This window comes from Crocodylus siamensis, chromosome 5, assembly GCF_052110815.1.
Source record: "Crocodylus siamensis isolate JL-2025a chromosome 5, ASM5211081v1, whole genome shotgun sequence".
NCBI classification, from domain to species: domain Eukaryota; kingdom Metazoa; phylum Chordata; order Crocodylia; family Crocodylidae; genus Crocodylus; species Crocodylus siamensis.
The window spans coordinates 187574626-187599530 of record NC_143399.1 but is presented as its reverse complement, the minus strand read 5'-3'; the positions used below and the strand labels follow the sequence as shown (position 1 = coordinate 187599530).

At 38.3% G+C, this 24905-nt stretch overlaps 1 protein-coding gene across 4 annotated transcripts in view; it reads left to right on the top strand.

Moving 5' to 3' along the window:
• Positions 1–23691, top strand: part of NRP1 (neuropilin 1) — a 153352-nt gene extending 129661 nt beyond the window's left edge. Inside the window, exons 11-17 of one of the 4 annotated variants that reach the window (XM_090047542.1) lie at positions 1076–1159; positions 4601–4660; positions 11581–11718; positions 15795–16069; positions 16538–16631; positions 18904–18960; positions 20094–23691. In XM_090047542.1, the coding sequence (XP_089903668.1) occupies positions 1076–1159; positions 4601–4660; positions 11581–11718; positions 15795–16069; positions 16538–16631; positions 18904–18960; positions 20094–20386 (1001 nt within the window). In that variant the 3' untranslated portion in view covers positions 20387–23691. Of the gene's footprint in view, positions 1–1075; positions 1181–4600; positions 4661–11580; positions 11719–15794; positions 16070–16537; positions 16632–18903; positions 18961–20093 lie in introns of all 4 variants that reach the window. The other 3 variants (XM_090047543.1, XM_090047541.1, XM_090047540.1) reach the window with 3 other exon arrangements.
• Positions 23692–24905: the final 1214 nt, after the last annotated feature.

The window sequence follows — 24905 nt, the reverse complement described above, 5'->3', positions numbered from 1 at the left end:
GCTACTAATTGAGCAAACAGCCCTTCTACTTAAAGATGCCTTCCTGTCAGTGTTACCCAGACTATACTCGGACACTTCCTGTCTCTCATGTGCTCAGAGGAAAGCATGATGTTCACCATTTTTCAAGTCTGAATTGTGTAATGACCCTGATGATGTTTAAAAATGGTGGCTGGTTTAACATTAGTTCAAAAGCTTAAGACTAATGTTTGCTAAATTAACTATATTCTGTATAGTTTATGATCCTGAAAGGGAAATGTTGACCTAGTTAGAAATGAAAGGAAGGCAGGGCTGCTAGAACCAAATCCTATGATCGAGGCATGATCCTGCTGGACAGACCTGTTTATATGTGGTGGGACATGTTGCTGTTGTTCAGACAAGTAGTAGTGAGCCCCAGACTATTATGTGCTGCTGACTGACATGTATATGCTGCCTGGGAAGGGTGCCTCCCTGAACAAGAGATGGTGTTTGTTTGTGATGTAGTACATAGGCCTTCAGGGTAGCTGAGCCTCTCTCCTGCCTGTCAAGTAGGAAGAGCCTCCATCTGCTTCTTTATTCCCCCTACGTGCAGACTCACTGTACAGTCCAGCACTCCACTGCCCCAGCGGGAAATTGCCAGCATAGTCCATAAAACATGCAGCATGTGAGTATGTAGTTGCAGTCTGCAGCATACACCAGTCAAGCAGCTCCTTTTCAGAACACAAATCCACCTGCAGGCACTTTGACTGGCATCAAAATGATGATGCTTGTACCAGCTACTCCATTTCCTAAGTTTCCTGCCCCACTCCCTCCATGACTGCTCAAACCACAAATAGTAAAAGGATATTGTGACAATCAAATCCCCCAATCATCTCTGCACTTAAGTTCAGACACTGAAGATAGTTTTAATGAGGGAGTGAAAGGGAGTTTATGTACAGATAATAACAGAAATAATAACCTCCCCCCATGTAAAGTAAAGTGATTCTTCTTCACCTGCGATAGCAAACAGAGACAGCATACTTTGTTCATCAGAATATTGCAGCTAGTAAACTTTTCTCCAGAACATATTCTAATGAAATAATCCTGGGTTTTGTTTCAGCTCCTACATCAGTCCCCACCACATCAGAGGGCAAACCTGTGGATGAATGTGATGATGACCAGGCAAACTGTCACAGTGGAACAGGTGATGACTACCAATTGACAGGTGCAGAAACCATCCTCATTCCATTGCAGCCTCATTTTAGTTCATGTCAATCACTAGTTACCAGCTAAATGTTTATCTTGATTTAATCACTCATGATGAATGGACATTGGTATGCAGTTTGCATTGTCAGCACTGTCAAAACATAGGCATCTGCATTTTGTGTGTGACAATACTTTTGATTGTTTTCTCCACTGTGTAATTTGTGAGGCAAATAATAGCAACTAGCAGGCAGGCAGGTCATTTTTGGAGCAGGGATTGCATGTAATCAAATGTCCTATTTACTTTCCCCAATTACGTAGAAGGCGGACAAACCTTTTTCAGAAGGTTTATTCTCTTACTGAACTCAAAATGAGAGTGGTGCTCAGACACAAGAGGCCCTATTTCATAATTTTGTCATCTATCTGTAGTACATTTCCTTTTTCAGCCACTACCCTGTGCAGAGGCTTGTTTGATGAAAGCACAAACACACAAGCACAAAAGGAAAGAAACCCGTGACCTTCTCTACCAACCCTTCAGTAGAGTCATGAAGGGATGGCTACTAACTTCTTCAGACTGCTTTCATCATCAGGGAATAGGAAGAGGAGATAGGAATCCAAAGCAGAGGTCTGCAATGAGATGGTATACTCACAGATAAAGGCTATGTCTCTATGCACAGTGTAGTGCTGTATGGAGATATAATGGGTTACCTTGCATGGCAAGTCTACATGTACAACACAAAATTAGCAGAGCAAAGTAGCCCAGGAACAGTGTTGCACTGACATGGCTACTCTCTCTGGTTGTGGAGCTAACATGCACAAAGTAAGCTAAGGAAACCCAGAACCATGTTACTCTGTCCACATGCCCTGACCTAAGCTATTTATAGTGGGTTTTTGGCCATTCTAGACAGAGCTTCCTTCTCCCTGAAAAGATTTATATTATTTCAACCTATTCAGATATCTTACCAGCGCTCACTTGCAAGGCTATGTCTCCACTCTTGGGTCAAGCTCAGTTAGCAGAGCTACATACCTGTAGTTATCAAACTTATTTTCAGACAAACTGAAACAAATTATTGTTGTGTTGCACCCCCTTGCATGCTCACCTTTATAATATGATAAAAAATGAAGTTGAAATCTGGCATTCACTGACTAAGGTGACTATGGATAGATATCTGGCTGGGGTATTAAGATCCCAGCACTTGTTCCTGCCTAGGGCAGGGGGTTGGCCGTGATGATCTGTTCAGGTCCCTTCCAACCCTAGAAACTATGAAACTATGGATAACCTTAGGTAAAAAGAAGGGGATTTTTTGGGAAGCAGTCAAGCAGAACATCCAAGAGTGAATGTAAAAAAACCTTCAATCTCAGAACCTAGCTCCTTCTGAGCCTTCCCAGTATTTCCTGTAAATTCAGAATGCAACCAGGGAGTTTTTCTCAAAGTAAAAAAAAAAGTATCCCCCCTTCTGAACAGATATGATACTTCAGCCATAGTCCCTGCTTTTCAAATCAGAGATCCCAGATTATTTTAAATTTTTTATAAAATAGCCAAAGCAGTGAATTAGAAAAAGGAGCTATTATCTGGCTGTTAAACTATCTCAAAAAGTTTTTGATACTGGTAAAATATTTCATGCATTTACTTTATTACATATACATAATTCCAGAGCCAGTACAAAAAAAAATCTGGGGCCACTTATAGAGCAAATTAATTGAGCCTCCTAGTTGCAAGGCGCAGTACTTAGGGACATATTCTGTATGACCTTTGTACAGTATACAGGAGAAATGAAAGGAGCACATGAGGACATTCCTTGTTCACTTATTTATTTCTAACAGTTCACTGAACACAGAAACTTCATTCCCATTTGTCTCCTGGGATGGGAGAAATATACACAATAGTCCCTGGCCAACTGAGTACATCACAAGGTGCAGTAAAACTATCCAAAAAAACCATTGCAGCCTTTTGTCTCTCCTAAGCACAGAATTCTTGGGGAAGAAAGAGAACCAATATCTCCTGATTCCAAGCCCTGTGCCCTATACCCATCGCACCACAATGCCTTTATATAGAGGAAATGATTAGCTCAAGATGATTATTTTTTATTACTTCAATATGCTATCACCTAAAAATCCCAACTCATGTCAGGCCTTCACCATGGTAGGCACTGCACAGACACATTGTATCTTAAGTGAATTACAAATAACACAAATGTATGTAGACACATTTTAAATGATTTAAAACATTTTTCCTCTATGTAAAGAAGGAAATGCACTGGTTTTACATGTGTCCCAGGAAGGGTACAGGACAGATGAAGAGGTGACTTTTTAGCCACTTCCCTTTACTAAGTTTATACTTCCTCAGTGGTATTTGCACCCATGTGAATATCAACATAACTTTGCCTAGTAAAACAGTCATAATTACACTGTAGGCCAGGTATAGTTTTAACCACATATCTAGCAAATGTATTTGTTTATCCTACAGCTCTTTCATCAAACTGTCCATTAGATCATCCTCTTAGACATAAGACTGGGTGTTTCTTTGCATTGCACCTCATCTTAATCATCCTTCTTCTACCACTTAAACTGCTTGTTTACCACAGAGAATGATTCTTTGGCTGATAAGCAGTAGTCTATGCCTTGGTACACAATTTTTCCTTTTTGTTTTTTGTTTCCTTTATCAATACATTGAAACATGTGAAGGCAAAGTGTCCACAAGCCATCAGCAGTAAATAATGGAGTGCAGGAAGGAGCCAAGGCCCACATGATCCAAGAATAAAACAAGCAATAGAAAAGTTCCCTTATCCCTTGGTCTGCATCCAAGAGTGAGGCAGATCACACAAGCAGGGTTTTTAGTACCTCTCACTCTCATGGGCTGATACAAATCCAAGGCAAATTCGAGCCCAAATCCTGTTGCATCTAGTCTACAGTTTGGTTGTGAACATTTCTCACAAGTTAACTGTACAAAAATGCTGAAACATCCTGCAGCGGCAAGCATCAGACAAACTTATCTAATGGAGGTCTACTCTGTCTCTGACATGGGAGTCACTATAATATAGATGAATGAGTGCAGAGATGGGCATTGGGAAGTCCTAGATCCCACTCCTAATTCAGCCACTTATTTCTTGTGTGACCTGCAGCAGTTCACTTCATCTTCACCATTTGTAGTGAGGACAGTCACTGTGGATGATAAGAGGTTTAATGAGTGATGACTTGTTAAGAGCTTGTAAGATGTAAAGCTCTACTGAAGTGCTGCTGATTATTTCTGTTCACTTCTTTTTTGATAAAGGAAACCAAATCTTTAACCATAATAATTCTGTGTTTGTGCATGCCTGCTCACTTATGTGTCTAGCAGACAAACATGCACATAATATTTTACATGTATGTTTAGGAACTGCCTAATGATTGCATTGTTTTTCTTTTTTGTTCCATATTTTATATCATGTGTGATATTTTTCAGGTGGTACTACAGTACTGACTACAGAAAAACCAATGATAACAGATACTACATTGCAGCCAGGTATGAAGAAAGATATTTTCTTGTTAAATACACAGTAAATTCTATACCCAGAATTCATGCCAAAGGTAAAAATAATGTATTGCAGCACTTCCTGGCTTTTTATTTTCAAAAAAGTCTCTGATGTAAACTCTGAGCATCTGGTCTCTAAACTCTATACAATAAATATTTCACTCCTTTCATCCACATGTATATCCAGCAGAAAGCAAGATCTCATTTTGCATCAGCAAATGCCAAATGGTGCTAAAACTAAACTAAGTTAATCACACAGCACACTTTGTTTAAATGCAGCACATCTATGACACAAAGCATGTTTGCAAACTCCAGTAAAAAAAACACACACATAGATTCACTATTTATACCCTGCATGGTTTTGCAAAACTGAGACCAGAAAAGTTTGCCAGTTTTCTTCACCACAGAGTTGGTATGTTTACAATACTGTTTTTTAGCAACCACTTCCCCAAATGGTGTTAAATAAACTGCTACCATTGATTTACACTGAGAGGAAAAGCACCATCATCAGCAGTGAGTTCTCTTCCCTTAATCAATACAATAGCTAACACCTTTTAAAATCCTGAACTCGCTGCTTCCCAAGGCTTCCTCGGAGGTCTGCCAAGTTTTAATATCCTGTACAATTACAGGGAAAAGCCCCAAACTCCAAGGCTAGGGACAGACATTCAAAAAGCTGGAGCCTGAATTGATTCAATCTTTACAGGGTAGTCTAACCTGCCTAAATTGAACCAATTTGCAAGTGAATAGACATTTAGGAAATGCAGTGACCCAAGCCAGCACAAGGGGGCGCTAGAGTGCACCCTCAGCTGCATAGCAGCTGTGCTGGGGGGCCATGGCCAGCCCTGGCAGTAGCCTGAAGTGAACTGGCAGGGAGAGGGTTTAATTCCCCCCTCCCTGCCCCACCGGCTCAGATCCCAGCTGGCCATTTTGAAACTGGTTTATGTGCACTGAACTTAGTTCGGCTGCAGGTTTAAATCAGTTTCTGATCACTTAAACTGGTTTATGTGCAACTTCTGTCCCTAACCCAAAAATAAGTAGTTCTAAATGCTTTGTATTCAGAATTGTGAGGAGGTAAAGAGTTCAGCATTCAGCTACTCCCATTTCCTATATTAAAGCCAACTCAGGCACAGTCTCACAGTAATTTATTAACAGGGTGTGTAAGTGTATATCAATGTTTTCTTAACAATATGCCACCGTCAGGCTGCACTTCAAGCAAAAAGAATGTTACTAATAATAAGAACGCTTCCTTACGAACACTGATGGTGTGGACCTGATTAATCAGTAACTTGACTTATCTTAGAGGTTGCTTTTGTTCTTAACCTCTGAGTTCCCATGCTGCAGAGACGTAAACTTTCCCCACTTCAAAATTTGATTGCCTTGTCCTAGGAATTTGCTTAGTCAGCAATTATTATTCTGCCCATTGTTAGAGTCAGAATGGACTCATGAGACAGACAGCTCTACTTGCTCCCTCCTGTACCACCACAGGAACAAGCAGCTTGTGAGAACTGGTCAGGGAAACTGTGATACAATGCTCAGGTTGTTGCAGTTCTGCTGAAATCAAAATGCTTCAGAGAATCAGGTTGATTTTGACCAAAAATTCAATTTGGAGGGCAAAAAGTAGAAGGAAGTGATGTTTCAGCATTTCCAAGACAAACTGTTTTTAGTTTTCTTTTTGAAATGACTTTTTGTTTTGAATTTGGCTAAAACAAAGATTTTTTTAAGATTAAATCTTTTCTAAGCTTTGTAAATTAGAAAGAAAATTAATTGCAATAACTCTAAGCCCTACTTGAACCATACTTTCCATTCCCCACTTAGCTGCATGTGCAAGTTATGCTTATTCTTGTGGGACTGAGTGAACTGTCCAATCATATGACTGACTGCTTTTGGCAAAAATCTTTCAGGATCTCCTCATTGTCTTCATTTAACTTCCCTCTTGCAGCACCTTATTGAGCCAGCTTTTTTCCTGCTATAAAGATAGATTCCTATGAGGTTCTCTCCAGAGTTTTCCAATGTTATTTCCTTACATTGTTCAGAGGAAGCCACTTGTGTCATTGGTCACTACTCCTTTTCAGGGAATAAAGGATAAGATCCAATCCCCAAATCCTGTTCTGTATGTGGCAGAACAGTGAATGAACACAAAAATACTGGATTCTCTATTAAGGCACCATGCAAGATAGTTTTCCATTTTCTGATCCACTGAAGTCACTGGCTACAAAAAGTGTAATTTAAACAAGTCTTGAAGTGATGCTGAATTACTGAGAAACTACTTAGGCTGCCATCTGACCCAGAACTGGGCAAATGGATTAGAGCTACCTTTCCACACTTGAACCAGTTGTGAGCCCATAGATTTAATCCTTATTCCCTGCATGAGCTTATCAACAGAGGGATGTCAATGTTGATTGATGCTGGTTATGAATTTTAAGTGGAACAGATATTCCTGATTAATTTCCTGTGTATATTTTATGTTTCCAGCTTAAGAGTACCTTATTCTGACTTATCTTAATTCACTTTGGAACTGAAATAGTTAATCAGGAATAAGTATCTGGAATTCATCTCTATGTAGACAAATTCTAAATCAATGAAAATGTTGCCATTGATTTCCCTGGGGCCAAGTCCTAAGAACGTTAGAAAGAATAATTATGTCAAAATAACAAAAATGTTTCAAGGTTGAAAATTCTTAGGTGAGAATCTAAATTGTTCCCCAAATCTGAAAAGTGTCCAGCTACCTTGGCATCTAATATATTATTAATAAACCTGCCTGTCAAGGTAACTACCTGTCAGGAGCCAATTCTATTCCTCACCAATATAGCTCTTTTTAAATAACTTCCTTGCAATGGTAAGGAATTGATTTTTAAAATGAGGTGAAATGCTCAGCTCTTACCTATTGACATGTAGACTTAGCTGTACATTTGCATGATATGCTCTCTGTATATGTGCAAGGTCCGGGTAAATCAGAATGTTGAAGAAGGCAACTGTTTTGTTACTTACAATGCTTAATGCCTGGTTTAAGAAAAAGTATAATTCAGGAACCCTGGTGCTAAGATCTATTATACAAAATAATTATATGATATATATAGGGTCTAATTATCATTAGAATGGGTAGTTATAGTTCCTAAAGTAGGGTAAAGGAACCTCAAGATGTCTGTAAATTTCAGTGGCTTTCATTTTAAGGCGACTGTACACTGACAGAGTAGTATAAAAGGCCTGGGTGTAAATAAGAATTAGTCCCAATATGTGCACTTTGAAGCAGTACAGTTATATTGGTCATTTTCCATTGTAATGTTCCTACACCTCTAAGTAGTAGCATCATATGCAGTTTCCTTAGAAGCCTAAACACCATCATGCTCCTTCTCTCCTCTAGTTGGCAGAGCTGCACAAATCTGTCAAAGACTGTGGGCAGGAAAGATTAATAGGCTTGCAAGAAATTCACCCAACTAGATTTTCAAATGACTTACTTATCCAAGTGCAACATTAATGATTCCAGCTGGGAACAAGATGTAGCCAAGAGGCACAGCTGTTGTCTACTTGCAGAAAAGATAAATCTCTCCCCGTTGCATGAGCCCCCATATTTTTAGTGTCATATGGTTTTTGTCTCACATTGGCCATTGATTCTAACAGAAACAGTCTAAGATTCAGTTGCCTTCCTTGCTGTCAATACAAACAAACTTGGAGATGGCTTAAATATTCACTGGAGGATCACCCTGGTATAAGGAGAACATCCAGTGTTATAGAGGCCAAACAACAGCTCCTCTATTTAATTTCCTTCTAGCTGGCAAACTAAGGTGCATGGACATACAAAATGAGGGTATGACTACAGCTACTGTTTCAATCCCTTGTGATCTTTGGTAGGGTAATTTAGAGCAGGTTTTGAACTGTTCTATCTTACATCAGGGGTCAGGAGACACAACTTTTCCAGGGATCACAAAAAACCCTAGGAGATATATGCTTCAGCCAAACGGTCAAAAGCCTATTTTTTTCTTTTAGGGCCCTGAAGCCCCTAATTGATTTTTGGCAAGGTAGATGTGATATCTTTTATTAGACCAACTAGATAGTTGGAAGAAAGTTCTTTGCAAGCTTTCAGGCACAAACACTTTTTGTCAGGCACTGGGGAGACTCCGCTGTTGTTATGAGTTCTCCACGGTAGAAAAGAAGCTCAAGTAATTTGTTGCTGCCCATTTTGGTACATCTCCTTCAAGTTGTTCTCTCAGCATCTGAAATATCTACCTGCCTTCTGCTCTGTTTTTCTGAAGTATACATTAGCAATAGAAGATTTTTTGAGGAAACAAACAGGGTTCAAGGAATGCTTTAAGTAATGGAGTACATATAGTGAGCCAAACCTTACTCACATGAGGCATCATTTTAACTTTAATGGGACCACTTTGTACGTTGAGATATTTGACCCATTACCATCAATAGGATTATTCCTGAAGAAGCATGTTTTTGTCTAAAATCATAGTATGTCAAAGCTTAGGAACACTTCTGAATCAGACTTATAATCCATCCAGTCCAGTACAGTACCATCAGTGGATGATACCAAATATGTCAACATTAGGCAGAAACAGGTATTACCTCCCATGAAAGTAAAGTGTCATTTAAATCTCTACATACAGAGATTTCTTAAACCCCAAAGCACAAGGTGTTGCTTCAGTTCCCATACTTCTTTAGTATTACTACTATAATTCAGGATATTCTTATTATCCTTTTAAATGTTCAATCCAATTTTAGATGTTCTTAAGTTTTTGGCTTGAATGGTGTTCTGTGGCAGTAAGTTTCAAACATGTTATGTGAGGAAGTGTTCTCGCTGATCAGTTTTCATAACAAAATTCCTAGTCTTTCTTCTGGAGCGTTCCTGCTGGCTCATTCAGAACCATATGCATACACATGTATGTATAACTGTATTTGTGTATGTATGGTGTCCCTGTTATTTGTCTCCTTTCTAAGGAAAACTTTTTTTTTTTCTATTTGTGCTCATTAATATGGTGCAATGTCTGCCAATCAATGTAGTGTGCATATCACAGTTCTCCTGTACTGGGTTTGTAGACTGTTAAGGGTTATCACAGACTTTGCATCACAAACTTTGCAATCCTTTTGGGGGCAAATAAGATTAATGGTGTATCAGGTTCTTCCTATAGTGCTTTTTTTATAAATAGGTCCATGGCTATGATATTAGAGCAGGGGCAGGCAATTATTTTGGAAGAAGGGCTGCTTACTGAGTTTTGGCAAGCCATCAAGGGCCATATGACAGGCAGCCAGGGGCAGATAAATACTAATTTTCTAAAATTTTTAGGTGCCCCGCAGGCCGGACAGAATGGCCTGGAGGGCCGCATCTGGCCCATGGGCTGCATTTTGCCCACCCCTGTATTAGAGTCTGGCAATATAACTCTGTCTAGATGTTCTTAGGTGTAAAGGGATATTTTTCACGAACTTAATAATCTTTCTTTAAAAACCTCCCTTCAAAGAGAAACCTTAATGAATTTCATATTGCGGAGTTTCTTACTCATTCTTTCTTCTATGACAAATGGTCTTCCTGGTCTGTGGAAAAGCTCGGAGTTTTGCTCCATCAAACTTTTGAAGCCCCAAGGTCCAGGGTTATATAATCCAGAGATCCAGAGGCTGTATGGGAAATCTACACAGTTTTGCCCTTACCTCCCAAGCCCTGCAGCTCCTAGGAGAGCATGCCCTACAGGTGTTATGTTCCAGTTTCCCTCAACAGAAATTGCCATCTCTGCCTATCCATTCTTCTCCCACAATAAAAAGAGGAAATACTGGAATAGAGTGAGTTGTCAGAAAGAAGAATGCAAAAGAGCAGAAGTCCTATCCAAAACTGATACTGTTGAGAGCATGGAGCCCATTGTTTTTAGTCCTTACCCATACAAAACTCTCATTTGAAGTTAATGAAAGTCTTTCCTTGATAAGGACTGAGAAATGACTGATTAATGATTTCAGAAGGTAATGCCTTGAGCAGTCACAGTATTGCACTGGGGACAGGGAATGGAGATTGTGCTAATGGAGTGGTCATTGCTTAAGGTGAACCCTTTTTTCCAAGAGTTCATATTGATGGGAACGGAGTATAACAGATTTTGAAACAGGTTTTAGAATCCACGAATACAAAGAAATCTGCCCCGTATAATCTTTCCATTCAAATTCCAAGTTCAATTGAAAAAAAATAAACTACTTGGTCTTAAACCTTTGGGCAGAATTGAAGAGAAGCTTGAAAACAAGATGTGATCTCATCCTGTCCATAATACCAGACTTCCCTTGCTTTACATGTAGCTTGTTTTGAAGCTTATTTTGAATTGAATTGGCAATGGGCCACATTTGTCTCTTCCCATTTTCAATTTGTTCATTTCAATGCTGCCATCTTGTGGGCCATCTTAACTGCCTGAAACATGCTGATGCAGTATTTTACTAAATCTGTAGGCTGTGATTGAGAAAAAGTTCTTTCTTACAAAGTTCCTTTGGTCCTTGCAGTAGGGTTTTGAACTTGCCTTTGTGCTAATCTAAGCATTACTGTGAGCTCTTACATATAGGGAAACAATAGAGTATGAAAAAATATGAACAATTAGCAAAAGATTCTGACAGCTGGGACAGTGTTCCTCTTTTAGGGACAAGTTTTCAATAAAAGTTATCTAAAATGGTCTGAAAAACAGAGAAGTGTATCACCTTACAGAAAAGTCACACAGTCTGCCTTATAAGACCAGAAGAGAGATATGGCTAAAGCAGCTATCAGACATCATTTGATACTTCAGCTATATCCTAGCAATCCTGATCTGTAGGGGCTTCTCAGAATTTCAAGTAAAAATAGCTACTTCCATCATCTGATCAAGACAGTTTGTGGTGGTGGTGATTTAGTACAAATTGTAATTTACATGTATAATGTCATTCTTCCTCCTTACCTCCCTCTATTCCAGAGTTGCCAGCATATGATTTCAGCTGTGGATTTGGCCGGGGATCTCACAAGACTTTCTGCCACTGGGAACATGACAGTCAAGTAGACTTAAAGTGGGCAGTCCTCACTAGCAAAACTGGACCTATTCAAGATCACACAGGTAATCATGAGTTCATGATTAAGCCAACTTAACAGGGAAGGGTCATTTTGTATAATTTCAAAGGCTCCTCCAGAAATTCAGACTTTGCTATATCAAGTAAAGTCACCTACACTATAACATACATATTTTTAAGAGGATGGTACCTAGTTACAGTCACCTGAATCTGTTACTGCCTCTGAGAAAGTATACTTTTTGACAGAAATGAACAGTATTCCCTACTCCTAACCCATTCCCTACTCCTAGCCCATTCTGTCCCCAGTTAGTAACTGTGGAGTACTATGGAGCAATAAGACTTTCAGACGTCCAGAGACCTTTCAATTCTGTCACTCAGCTTATGATCACTATTTAGTGAGATATATAATTATGAATGAAGCCCTGTATTTTCTTGTTAAGTTATGGGTATAGTCTGCCAACGAACAATGTGTAAACCGCTGTTGTAACTTCCAAGACTTCTTTAAACACTCATCTTCCTCAAACACTAGTTGGAGATTCTAGGTATCCCCTTGCCCACCCATTGTTCTTCTACAAATAACATCTCAAGGAACTGATTGGCTGGGCTTTTTTCCCAGAAGTGCTGCCCAACTCATGCTTGACCTTTTTTCCCAGAAGTGCTGCCCAATTCATGCTTCAGCACAATAAAGCAACAAATAGAAAGAAAGGACATTTCAAGACCTGGACACCTCTAGCTTTAACATTCTTTTTTCATACATGTAGATTAATCAAATGTGCTACAAACAACTTCCCCCTTTTCACTTCTGCAGCCCCTTTGCTTAATGAGAATGACAAGGAAATTAGATAAAATTGGACTTCTTAAATTCTGAGACACTTTCAATTGAATCTTAAGACAAGTACAGCAGTTTTAGAAAAAAACTTAAAATACTTTGACTATAAATGGCACTGTACAAATAAATGGCATCAAATTAACTAAATGCAGTTAGCTGAAAGGAAGGCTATAATGATGGAAAAATTGATGTAAAGTAATGTGAAATGGCTCAGTAGGATCTGACATTGAAAGGAGGTTAAAAGCTGTGTTAGCCAGAGACTGACAAAACCTAAAAGGCATGCATAAGTAAAGCTCTAATTAAGACAATGAAGACAGAGTTCCTGACCCAGAACTCCAATAATATTCTGAAAATGAGAGATATCTGCACTTTGCTACCAAAGAATATTATGAGGAAGAACTTGTCTTCAATCAAGAGCTAAAGAAATTATATTCCTTGAAGAGATTTTATTGCTGCCACTGGACTCTGATATGGTAAAGGACTTATTCTTTCCAGTAACTCTAGCCTTGATAAGTTTTCAAGGCAGTGTCTTAAAGCTTTTCTCCTCCCTCCCACTGCAACACACAACGGTTTCCAAATTTCTTCTGTGATTCTTAGGTGGCCTTCCCCTCCCCACTGCCTCATTTGCCACCCACCCAGCAGCAGCTACAAAATAAGTATTATGGCAGACTACTAGTAATGTGAAAGGAAATGCAATGATCAACAAGCCAACCAGTGCCTGAGGTCATTGAAGTTAGGCAATTGCTGTCCAAGAGCACTTTTTATAGTATGGAGATGCAACACTTATTTTTAGTCACATTCAATTCTCATTTACACTTGAGTAAATCCCTACAAAATAATTTTCATTCTAACAGCCTCCTCCCTGAAGCAATCATTAAGACACTAGGCATGCTTTACAAAATATGCATATGACTCAAGGTTCAACTGGGAAAACCTTTGCACCACCATGTATATCTGGACTGATATGTCTTGCAACTACGTCAGTAATCCTTATTCTTCAGTCACCATCTGGATGTTCCCCCTATCATCTGTTGGGCATATTTTTACATGTTTATGTCGCCAGATGAACAACAGAGAGTGATGTAAGAACATGAAGGCATGGAAACCTTAGCTGGAGAAGATGAAGAAAGTTTTACTGCAGTAAGACAGAAACAATCATAATAAATAGTTTGTGCTCCCCAGAACTGTAACAACACAGCTGGGCATCCAGCACAGCTTCGTCATGGAGGGGGATGCTCCAGTTGCCCTGCCCTACTTATGCTACTGGTGCTTCCATAATCTCACCTTACCTTTTTCCTCCTGTCTTTTCTTTTGTTTAAACGTTGAATATGACTGTGGCTGGGTAATTTAGAATTTCACTGACACCTGATTTCTTGATAAGCTTTGTGTTCTGACATCTGGTTCTTTGGCAGGAATTTATTCTACACATTTAAGATTCTTAGCTTGTGTAAGCTGACCCAGGTCCATTGAGTCTGGGGGAGAATTACTTCATTGAGCATAGGATCCAGGCATACAACTGAGTATTTAGAGTATGAATGTCTCACTGTTGGATGGAAATAAAAAATATCACAAGAAACAGTCTGGTGTTAGCCTGTCATCAAAATTGATTAAAATGTCCATTCTTCTCTTCTAACTTGATTATGACTGAGATTTTCAAAGGAACCTACACAAATTCAGTGCCCAAATCCCAGTGTATCAGCTTCTTGTACTCTTTGGAAAACCTGATCCATAATTTTGAGAGTGTCTCAAAAATATATTATGCCAACTTTATCCTTTAAGACACAGTGACCAACCTGTGGCATGAGTGCCACAAGTGGCACAGGGAGGCTCTGTGTGGCACACAACAGAACAGGGAAGGAAAAGGCGGCACAGTGTCATATAGGACAGGGAGCAAAAGCCAGAGCAGCAGATTGGGCAGGGGAAGGAGGTTGGAGTAGCACTCTGGGAGGATGAGGGGTTAATTTGAAGCTCACATACCAAACAGTTTGTCCACCACTGCCTTAAGATAATGAAGTGATCCTGGGGATGCTTTAATTGATAAATTAATTATGGCAATATATTTTTATTGAGAAACAGTTCAACCACACTCAGTGTGTTTCAGACCCTGATCTCTAAATGTGGCTGTGTAAAATCATTTTATTCTTGTATGGTTATTCCTAACAGAAGATAAAATAAAATACAGTAAAGTATTTAAAAGCAGATTTAAAATAGCCCTTCACAGAAAAATGTAGAGTAGGCCAAGGGTGTACTTGGTAGCCATGTTGGTCCAAGACAAAAAGACATACAAAAAACTAGAACTCTTGGTTCCAAAATAGTACCTTTTATTTGACCAACTGGAAAATGGCAAGAAAATTGTCCTTTTCTGCAAGCTTTCAGGATCAAAGTCCCTTCATCAGGCTCAGGGAAACGTGTAGATGGTACAAGATGGTAAAAAGTCCCCATAGGTAGAAAATAAACTTCATTTTTGCATAGAGGGAGCTGAAGATGGAAGTCTGTCCCTCTGGGTCCATGAGAGTGTCTTTGTGAGCTGTGTTGAGTAGCTCTTTGATGTGTTGATCAGGTAGAATTCCTTCCCGGGAGGTGTCAGATGGCAGGCAGGGAGCCAAAAAAACTTCCTTGTTCTTCTGCAATGAAGTTTAAAAACAATGAGTAGGCCAAGGCATATTTATATACCTATTATATATTTATATAATGAGCTAGCAGGAAATGATTAACTTGGGAATTCTTAGGAAATGTACATTAATATCATCTCTTTTTTGTTGTAACTCACCATAGTGATTTTTAAAAAATTTGCCAGGATGGAGAAGCCTAATTATGAACCAAATCATAGTACTGTGGCTGATGTTCACTGTGGCATGCAAAGCTCACTTGCAGTTGCTCAGAAATGGAGATTCACCATGTGCATTACGATGTCTGCTCTAGTTTACAATATGTCCCTACTAAAGAGAGACATCCATGGTGCATCAGGCTGGATTATAGATTCACAGATGCTAGGGTCAGAAGGGACTTCAGTGGATCATTGAGTCCAACACCCTGCCCATGGCAGAAAAAAAAATGCTGGGGTCATGTGACTCCAACCAGGTGCTTGTCCAGTCTCTTCTTGAAGACCCCCAAGGTAGGTGGTGCTCTCCCCTACATTTCCTTAGAATTACCAAATTAATCATTTCCTGCTAGCTCATTAGTGAAGCTTCTGACATACACATCTGGAAGAGTACAGAATGATTCTGAAATGTTTTTTAGATTAATGAAAAGTAAAAGTTGGTCATTCTTTCTAACACAGTATTAATGTCACAGCAGGAGATGGCAATTTCATTTACTCACAAGCTGACGAAAGCCAGAAAGGAAAGGTCGCACGGCTGCTAAGCCCTGTGATTTACTCGCAGAACTCGGCACACTGTATGACATTCTGGTATCATATGTCTGGCCCCCACGTTGGCACCCTGAAGATCAAACTGAGATACCAAAAGCCAGATGATTATGATCAAGATCTGTGGACACTGAGTGGACACCAGGGGAACTGCTGGAAGGAAGGACGTGTTCTTCTTCACAAGTCTATGAAACATTATCAAGTAAGATCAGTCAGCCTTGCTTTGGATCCACAGAGTCAAGGTCTAAGAGATTTTGCTGGCTGTATTTTATAAGCCACTGTAGAAAATGTTAATGGACAGTTTTGTACACAATATTATATACCTGTATGTGGAATACTGTTGCCATGACAGTAAATAACAGCAGCATATTTCATGGTATTCCAGATGACAGCAATATAAGCAATTTGTTGGAGAAGGTCAGAAAAACTACTTTACAAATCATTTCTCATATGTCCAAATGTTGCACTTGCACTGCAGCTATTATTGATAATGTAAAAATCTTTAGAAAAGTTGTCAAATTATTGAATACAACATTGGCATGTGACCAGTATTGATTGATAACAAGCCAAGTATGCACATCTGACACCATGTGAACTTAAGTTTCATGTTTATTTTAAAAAGTCTCTATTATTAGCAATAAAAGAATGTAAACTTACAACATTTTTCCAGGTGGTCATTGAGGGAGAAATTGGAAAAGGAACTGGAGGAATTGCTGTCGATGACATTAATATTGACAACCGCATTGCACAAGAGGATTGCCGAAGTAAGTATGAATAGCAAGAAACCACTAAAAAGTCCCAGCCAAAATATGATTCATTCTGCTCTAGTCACTGTTGCTTTGTTGAGAAAGGGTCATATTATGCTATTATTTATTAATATTAGTGAGAGTTTTTCCACCCTGAACCATGATCCAGCTCACTGCTTGAGTCTTTCCCTAGTTAAAACTTGCAGTTAAGTCAAGGACTACAGACTGGGGCCAACATTTAATTTCTAAAGATCCCATTAAGGATATGTCTACAGAGCACAAAACAGCACCATGTTGAGATATCCAAGCTATATCTGACTGAACTTTCTCCAAACCAGAAGCAAGTACAGCCACCTCCCTAGATCCTAGAAGCTGACTTGGTGCTATACCAGCTTACTCAGAGCTAGCACACATCTCTCTACATGGCATTGCATTGCACCATAGACATAACCCAACTTGTATCTGCTTTGCCCTAAAACACTGTCCACAGCTGGCATTAGGTATGGTGTTAGTGTTGGAGCAAATAAAGGAGGCTAGTTATATTTCTAATCTTCTGTATGACATCATTTTGAATAAAAGTCATTTCTACAATACCGACTGCTAACTAAGAACAACTTCCCAAGGTAAGACTAATCACATAGTCACAGAAAATAGAAATTAAGAGACTTTTTAGATCATCATGTTTCTAAGTTTTTTAGTCCTTTTGTATCATGTCTTTATTTTAATTGATGCTCAAAATGCTAACCAGCTTTGTAAAATCAGTCAGTATCTCTGACTAGTTGTTTAGTCCCTCTGCTAGACTATCAATGGAAATATTATAGAAGATGTACAACTAGTGATCCATGTTCCACTTCACTGATCACCTTCCCAAAAACTTGACATCATAATCACTACCTTTGATTTATGGTCTCTTAGTTTGTATCCTACCTACACCAATATAATTTACCATTGAGATAAGATTTTGTAAAGCACTTTTAAATGTTTTATGAAAATCTAGATTTATTATAAAACCTTTCGCCTCTTTCACCTGCTGTTTTATAATTCTGCAATGGTTGTGACAGCTTTTTTCTAATGATCAGCTTCTAAAGATGGGGTGTATTCTGCAGCATAAGAACATGGCATGTTCAGCTGCTCAGTAGAAAAGCTGAGTACTTATGAGAGACTTGTGAGCATCTGGACACAGAACAGTCCCTATTTACTGTATTCAGTGATGATCCTATGTACAGCACATACTGCTGTTAATCTGGCAGCAATCTCAGGAAAAAAAGTGTTGTCCTTGGGTTAAAAAGCCCTTGGCAATGACCCCATCACAGGAAGTGAGAATGGAACCAGTATGGTCATTACAAACTCATACCATCTTAGTTAACAGTATAATTCTAGCCTATGTATCTATTAGCCACTAGAGGGGGGCTTAATAAACTTCGGCAGCACGTTACACAGATTTTAGACAGATCCAATCTGGTTACATAGTCTAGGGTGGAGGTGGATTTGAGGAGGCTGTACATTCTCTATAAACCTTAGAATCCATCCCTGTGGAGGACAATGCACACACAGCAACCCTGCCACCGTGAAGCAGAATGCTAGAACCATAATGCTAAGCTGCAGTGTGGCTGGCCCCTCTCTCACACCGCTGCCTAGCTAGGAGAATAATTTTCTACCTACTCCACACACTTCCTAAGCACCTGGCTCACTTATTCAGGCTGGATGCTAGTTGAAGGATTTGGGCCTTGGAGTTCAAATCAATTACAATTTATTTATTTACATATAAATAGAGCAGAAAGGCTGACAACAGACAGAGCCAAGTGGAGAGCACTTGTCCATCGTGTCACTAACCCTCTCAACAAGCATGACACTTGATTGATTGTTCAAATCAAAGACCCAATTGTGCAACTCTTACTCACACAAGTAGTCCTTACTCAGAAAAGTAGCTCCCACTGGAGCCAGTAGAACTATTCTTGTGATTAAATACTTTGCTGATGAAGGGTTGAAGAATTGGGCTTCAAAATTGTAAATACAGTGAATGAGATGCTAATTTCGCATACTGATTTCTCTTTCCCAGACATGGAAAACCCCTGCTGATAACTCTAACAGTGTGCCAAGATTGGGCGGAGGGGAATTTTTAAACCTTTTTTTCTGTTAATTTTCAGAGCCCATCATAATGAACGGCTCTGTCAAGCTGACATAATGATGCTCTAACATAGAAAAATCTGCTATCCCATTATTGCCAGCACGATAGTCAATCAGTGTTTGTAACCCTAATAATCAATGTCAATTCTCTTTGCTTCATTAGAATCAACTGATGTGGAGAAGGAAATAGATGAAGAAGACCCAGAAAGTAATCAAACAGGTAAAAGCAATCTTATTGTTAAAATGGAATATATTAGACAGCATATTTTCATGTACATTCGGGAACTCTGTAATCCCTTTTTGTTAAGTGCTGTAATCATGGATGATACTGAATGTTTCCGATTTTTTTATTATATAAATTATAATATATATGACATTTAAGGCAGCCTTAAATAAAAGTCCATGAAATCATGCAGAAGCATTAAAGCTATGCACTTCTATATTAAATCTCACAATAGAATCTGCTTGATTAGAGTTTTCTTATCTAAAGTTAATTTCCTTTGTTGAAAAAATCCTATCATATCTTATAATTTATGTTGCCTACAGTATCTAGGTAATTAGGCCAAAAACTCTCCCAGCTAATCATTTCTCACACTGCACTGAAAATGTCCCATTACGGCCAATCTAGCAAAATACTGTGCTTTTATTCCCCAGCAATAAAATAATAGTTGTAAATGTAGTATTAAATGCATCCTATTATCCTGATTTTCCTTTTTTCAAACAAAGAGCTGAGACATGCCTCTGCTGAAGTCAGTGGCAATGCTTTTTTTTCAAAGTTCTCTCTCAGTTTTAATTACAAAATTAGCAGGATTTTTATGGTCATCCATCATCATATCTCTATCATAAATCCAGAAAGGTTCTGGGAAACCATGATGACATGAGGAGACAAAACATTACTTTTCCAGCATTCACATCCCAGGGACTAATTCTTGTCTATTGAAGTTAAAAGAGTAAACCTGGTGCCAAATGGCTTTGAGGTCAAAATTGGTCTTTTGGTTTGTAAATGTTCCCATGTGGCTAAACTAAGTCTGTAGTCAAGTTATACAAAATGACAAACGAGCCCAGATGTATTCTATCTGCCTGCTGTATTATCTCAGGACTCACTTGAATCCCGAGCCAAAAGGATCAGATCAGTAATGACTTACAGCAAACCCAGAGGTAGAGGAAAACACATAATAATCAGTATCTGAGCAATTTTGTAGTTTTTAGCTATAAATTACTTTTCCAGAGAGAAAAATAATGCAGACACTTTTGTTAAAATCTAGACATTCTTCCTCCAAAACTCTAACTCAAATTAAAAATCAATTCTTACACTCAGTCCTAAAAATGTTGCAATTTTTTATTCCATTTCAGGATTTACTTCTTCGTATCCTGTAGAAAGGGATGAATATAATGATAACATCTCCAGGAAGCCAGGCAATGTGCTGAAGACCCTAGACCCTATTCTTATTACTATTATAGCCATGAGTGCATTGGGTGTGCTGTTAGGAGCCATCTGTGGAGTTGTTCTTTATTGTGCCTGTTGGCACAATGGGATGTCAGACAGGAACTTATCTGCACTGGAGAATTACAATTTTGAACTAGTGGATGGCGTTAAATTGAAAAAAGATAAACTAAACACACAGAGTTCTTACTCAGAAGCATGAAGGTATAAAGTAACTAAAGAAGTGTCAGAGAATTGGAATGGAAGGACATGACTTGATTGTGCTGGGAACTGTTGATCTTTTACTGTACAGGCTGAAAAGTGCGTTGATGACACTGAGCCAGGCTTTTCTCAGGAGCTTCAATGGGTGTAACCAATAAACATGGACAACAATCTGTGTTAATCTGAATCATGTACAGTCTGCTTTTTCTGTTGGTTTCATTTGAAATAATCAAATGCTGGTGTTGAGACCAAGTATGATGACTTACAGTTCATTTTGTCTTTCTTTCTCTCCCTCTCTCTTGGTTTTCTTTTATGGATAGATTTATTTTTACTGTGCAAAATCCAAGATGCTGTCACAAAGTGTATTCAGTGGGGTCCTTTTGATGGACATGCTGTCTGTAGCCTAGTGGCCAGAAAATAATCAGAGTAACAGCAAGTGGACTCCTGCACCTGTATTTGTGTATAATTGCTCGTGTTGTGCATAGGCAAAGAAGGTTAGGGTGTTTTTGAAAAGTACTGTAGCCTCAGTACCGATATGGTGTGTCAGCTCTGTTTACAAAGCAATACAGTCAAATTTTATTGATGTTTTTCAGTGTTGTACTAAACTTCGTGCTTGTGAATTCCATAAAAGAATATGTGCCATCATTAGACACAACTGGCAACTGAGTGTACTGCCTATAATCAAAACAAAAGTCCTTGGCACTGGCTAGTGTATGTCCTCTCAAGTGCCTTTTAGTTTGTACTGCTTCTCATTGTGTTAACATTAGCTACAACTCTGTTTCCCTCCAGTTAAAGCCCTTGTCTTTAATCATACTCTGGTGGCTCACTGACTAAGAGAGTATATTTTAGTGTAAGAAATAGCCTCCACAAGGCAAGGGCTAATCAAATTTGACAACTTGGCTCGAATGTTCTGCTTTCTGTATTTCAATTTCATGTCTGTTGACCCTTTTGTATAAAGCTGCAATATTCTCTTTTATTGTTCTTTCATATAGAATGTATTTTCAAATGTAAACTCTTTTCTCTCTCTTTCTCTTTCTCTCTGAGTAGATTGCATAAACATTTGCCATTGTCAAGGAAAGAAAACTGCAGCTTTAACTTGCTGGTAATGGCAAAAGATTTTACTAGATTTGTGTTAAAAAATAAGGGAAAATTCTTAACTTTACCCTCCAAAGTCGAACTTTGGGTTTCTTGTTAACAGCATAAAGTGACAGTATCTTTTTTCCTTAAGTTATGAAAAATCTCTTTTACTTTTACCCAGATGCCTATTAATAGGTATTTACATTTAGGAAAATAATTAAGAATTTCCTTATTGAAAGATTGCCTTCAAAGATAGAAATGATCCTTTTCCCTCTACTTTCAACCAAGAGAGGGTTCTGTGGTCTCCTTGAGGTCTGTCTATTCATACTAATCAGGATCATATCCATGTTAATCAGAGTTATTCATGGGTACTGAGGGTACCTGAAATGTGCAGCGACATATTGATTACGGTCAGGTTATATCAAGGAAGCAATTTTAGTCTAGGTGCTTTTCTCACAGTTTTCAAGAGAATAAACAATACTATCCCTAGAGCATACAGCTTCCTTGTATGTTCACTTTGTGAAGTTAGTGATTGATACAACTGGATGAAAAATGTAAAAAAAAGATTCATAAAGAATGAGCTTGACAACTGAAGTGCCAATTTCCAATGTTTTAAATAAATTATTGGCATAATAAATCAATGGCTTATGTAGCTGGTCCAACAAGGTAAGAAGTTAGCTATGGAGGGCACAACTGTGCTACCGTGCAGGTAAGCAAAGACATTTAAAACCCACTCCTCCATCTCCTTCCTGGCATGACCGATCACCAGTTTTGGGGAAGATGGGAGAGCTGCTTTCCTAGGACCTCTTCCCTTCCCCTTTAGCAGATTGGTGGGGAGTGGATGAAGAGGGAAGGAAGTAGAGAAGCTTAACTCCACATTTTCCACAATATACTAAAAGCTCCAGTGGAGTTAAGCCAACAGAAAGACACTGGGGCAAGTGAGAGCATGGAAAGTGCTGCAGTAATTTAATTCCTCCTTGGAGCAATGCTGAATCAGGGAAGATAAAGTTTTTCTCCAGGGCTGCTCCCATAGGACACTATGCAGTATCTTCATGCAGGGATAAAACTAAATACAATCTCAATCCACCATATAACATCTTACGTGTTAGCAGTAGTCAAAAAATGAAAGATTTTTTACTAAGTCACAATGGAAAAAGCAAACTATTAGTTAATGATACTATGGAGTCCTTCAAAACGATCTGAAAAGCTGGAATACCCTCAGAAGTCAGGTTTGAGGGTGAAATCCTGGCCTCCTTAAAATAAACAGTAGAACTCTCAATGATGTCAGCGGAGCCTGGATTTTCAGTCATACGTACCTGATACCACAACCCGGCCACGTGAGTAAGAAGACAGCTAGTGAATTATCCCAAAGAAGATTATTTTTACTGCACTTGTATCATAGTATCATAATTTAATTGCTTAGGGTCTGTTCTCCTTTAGATGAAAACATATTTATTCTATTAAACAGAATGGGAGCAACACACATGGGTTGCCTTTAAGAGGAAACCCTGGTGCATGGGCCTGATCTGAGGTTACTGAAGCTTTTCCACTGATTTCAGTGGATTTCAGATCAATGTCCATTCTTGGTCCAATTTAAATTTGGGGGGAAGCTTTTTTGCTTTTTTTTAAACAATTGATCCTAACAAATTAAAGAAAAAAAATATCTCCCTTACAGTCTTCAGGCATACAGAGCAATGAAGATTTGGTTTCTCTGAAGGTAATGGAATGAAAATTGCCCTTCAATAAAGGAAAAATGATACTGCAACTTTACATTGAAAAGTATCTTGCACTGAGAAATATATTTAAAAAATATGTTTATAAAGTTATTAATTTGTAAAGGCAGTGTTACAAAATGTTCAGTTTATATTGTTTTAGATTGTTTCATAATTTTTAAAGTGTAAAATAACATATTTTTTCTTTATTGAAAAACTATAAAAAAATCTTCTGTAGTAAAATGATTTAATTTTACTGGTATATTATTGCTTCATGTTTTGTACCATCATAAGATTTTGTGCAAATTTTTTTTACAGAAATTTTATTTTCTATGACAATATGACACTTGTAAACTGTTGTTTCAAAATGAACAGCGAAGCCTTAACTTTAAATGACATTTGTATTCTCAGACACGGAGTAGCATAAAAACACATAGAACTGAACTGTAATTTAAATTTCCAAACTATGACTACTACATTCCAAAGAAACAGTTGAATTAAACATTTTCATAAAATATCCCATACCTGATGCCTTTTATTATGCTTAGATGGATTGTTTTCAAGATAGTCTTTTTAAATTGTCTTTTTTAGTATCTTGTAAAAAGCACAATATTTAATAGGGTCTAATTTGTTAGAAAAGAACCTTATTTTTAGAATAAAAAGATGACACACCATATTTTGTTAGATTCAGTCTGCCTCAAATTATCTTAAACTCATAGAGCCCTAGCCTGTAGCCATTATTCACATAAAAATAATATACCCTCCCTTGTCAAGGGCAGCCCAAGAAATAGGCATCACTTCTTTGGTACATTAGCCATGTGCTGCCCTCTGAAGTCTAAGGCCTTGATTCATTTCTGAAGGTCAACCCAACAACCAAGCAGAGTTCTACAGGAGTCTGCTACCCTTACTAGAGATGCACAGTTTGGCTTGGTAGGATCAGGACATCTGGAATGACTGATCTAAATACAGCTGACTTAATGTTGGAAGACCTGGCTCTCAGAACTCAATCCTGCAATCATTCTGATGCTAACCTTCCACAAGCGTTACTGGGAGCACTGAGTACAAATTAGCCACTAGTATAGAGATAGCATCAAGTAGTTTTGCCTTAGACCAAATTGCAAAGATTAACTAGGCTCTCTTGACTATACCAAATCATATTTCTTTTTAATCCTGATCCATCCATATTTTAAACTGCCTAAAAGCCTTCATTTTATTTAATAAATACTCATAAACCACTGCATTCATGCTCTTTATAGACCTAGATTGTATATTCATAGGTATTTTTCCATACAGAAAGATAAGATAATCATTACTAATAATATTTGTGATTATAAGAATTGATCAAAAAGTAAAAAATTATCTACTTCAGAGGTAATAACATTTGTGAGTCACTAAATGGAAAATGCTGCTTGCCACTACGTCTAGGTATAGCGTTGCTGTTTAAGTCCCAGTTGCAGTTAGTTGCACAGTTGAATATTCATGAACAGTGGTGAGCAGCATAATCAAAAACCCAGATTCCTTAATCATTTGTTTTATTTCATTTTTGTTTCAGTAATAACTAACCAACAGGCTCCTTGAGAGGCAAGAGTAATTTATGTACGGTGAAGGAGACATCTACAAAAGTTCAGAAAAAGTCACTCATAGGAAGTGGACAAAATGTTTCAAGTTCAATTAAAAAGAAATTTCTCTATCCTTAGTTTATAAGAAATTGATTAGCCTAGAAGCTAAGGG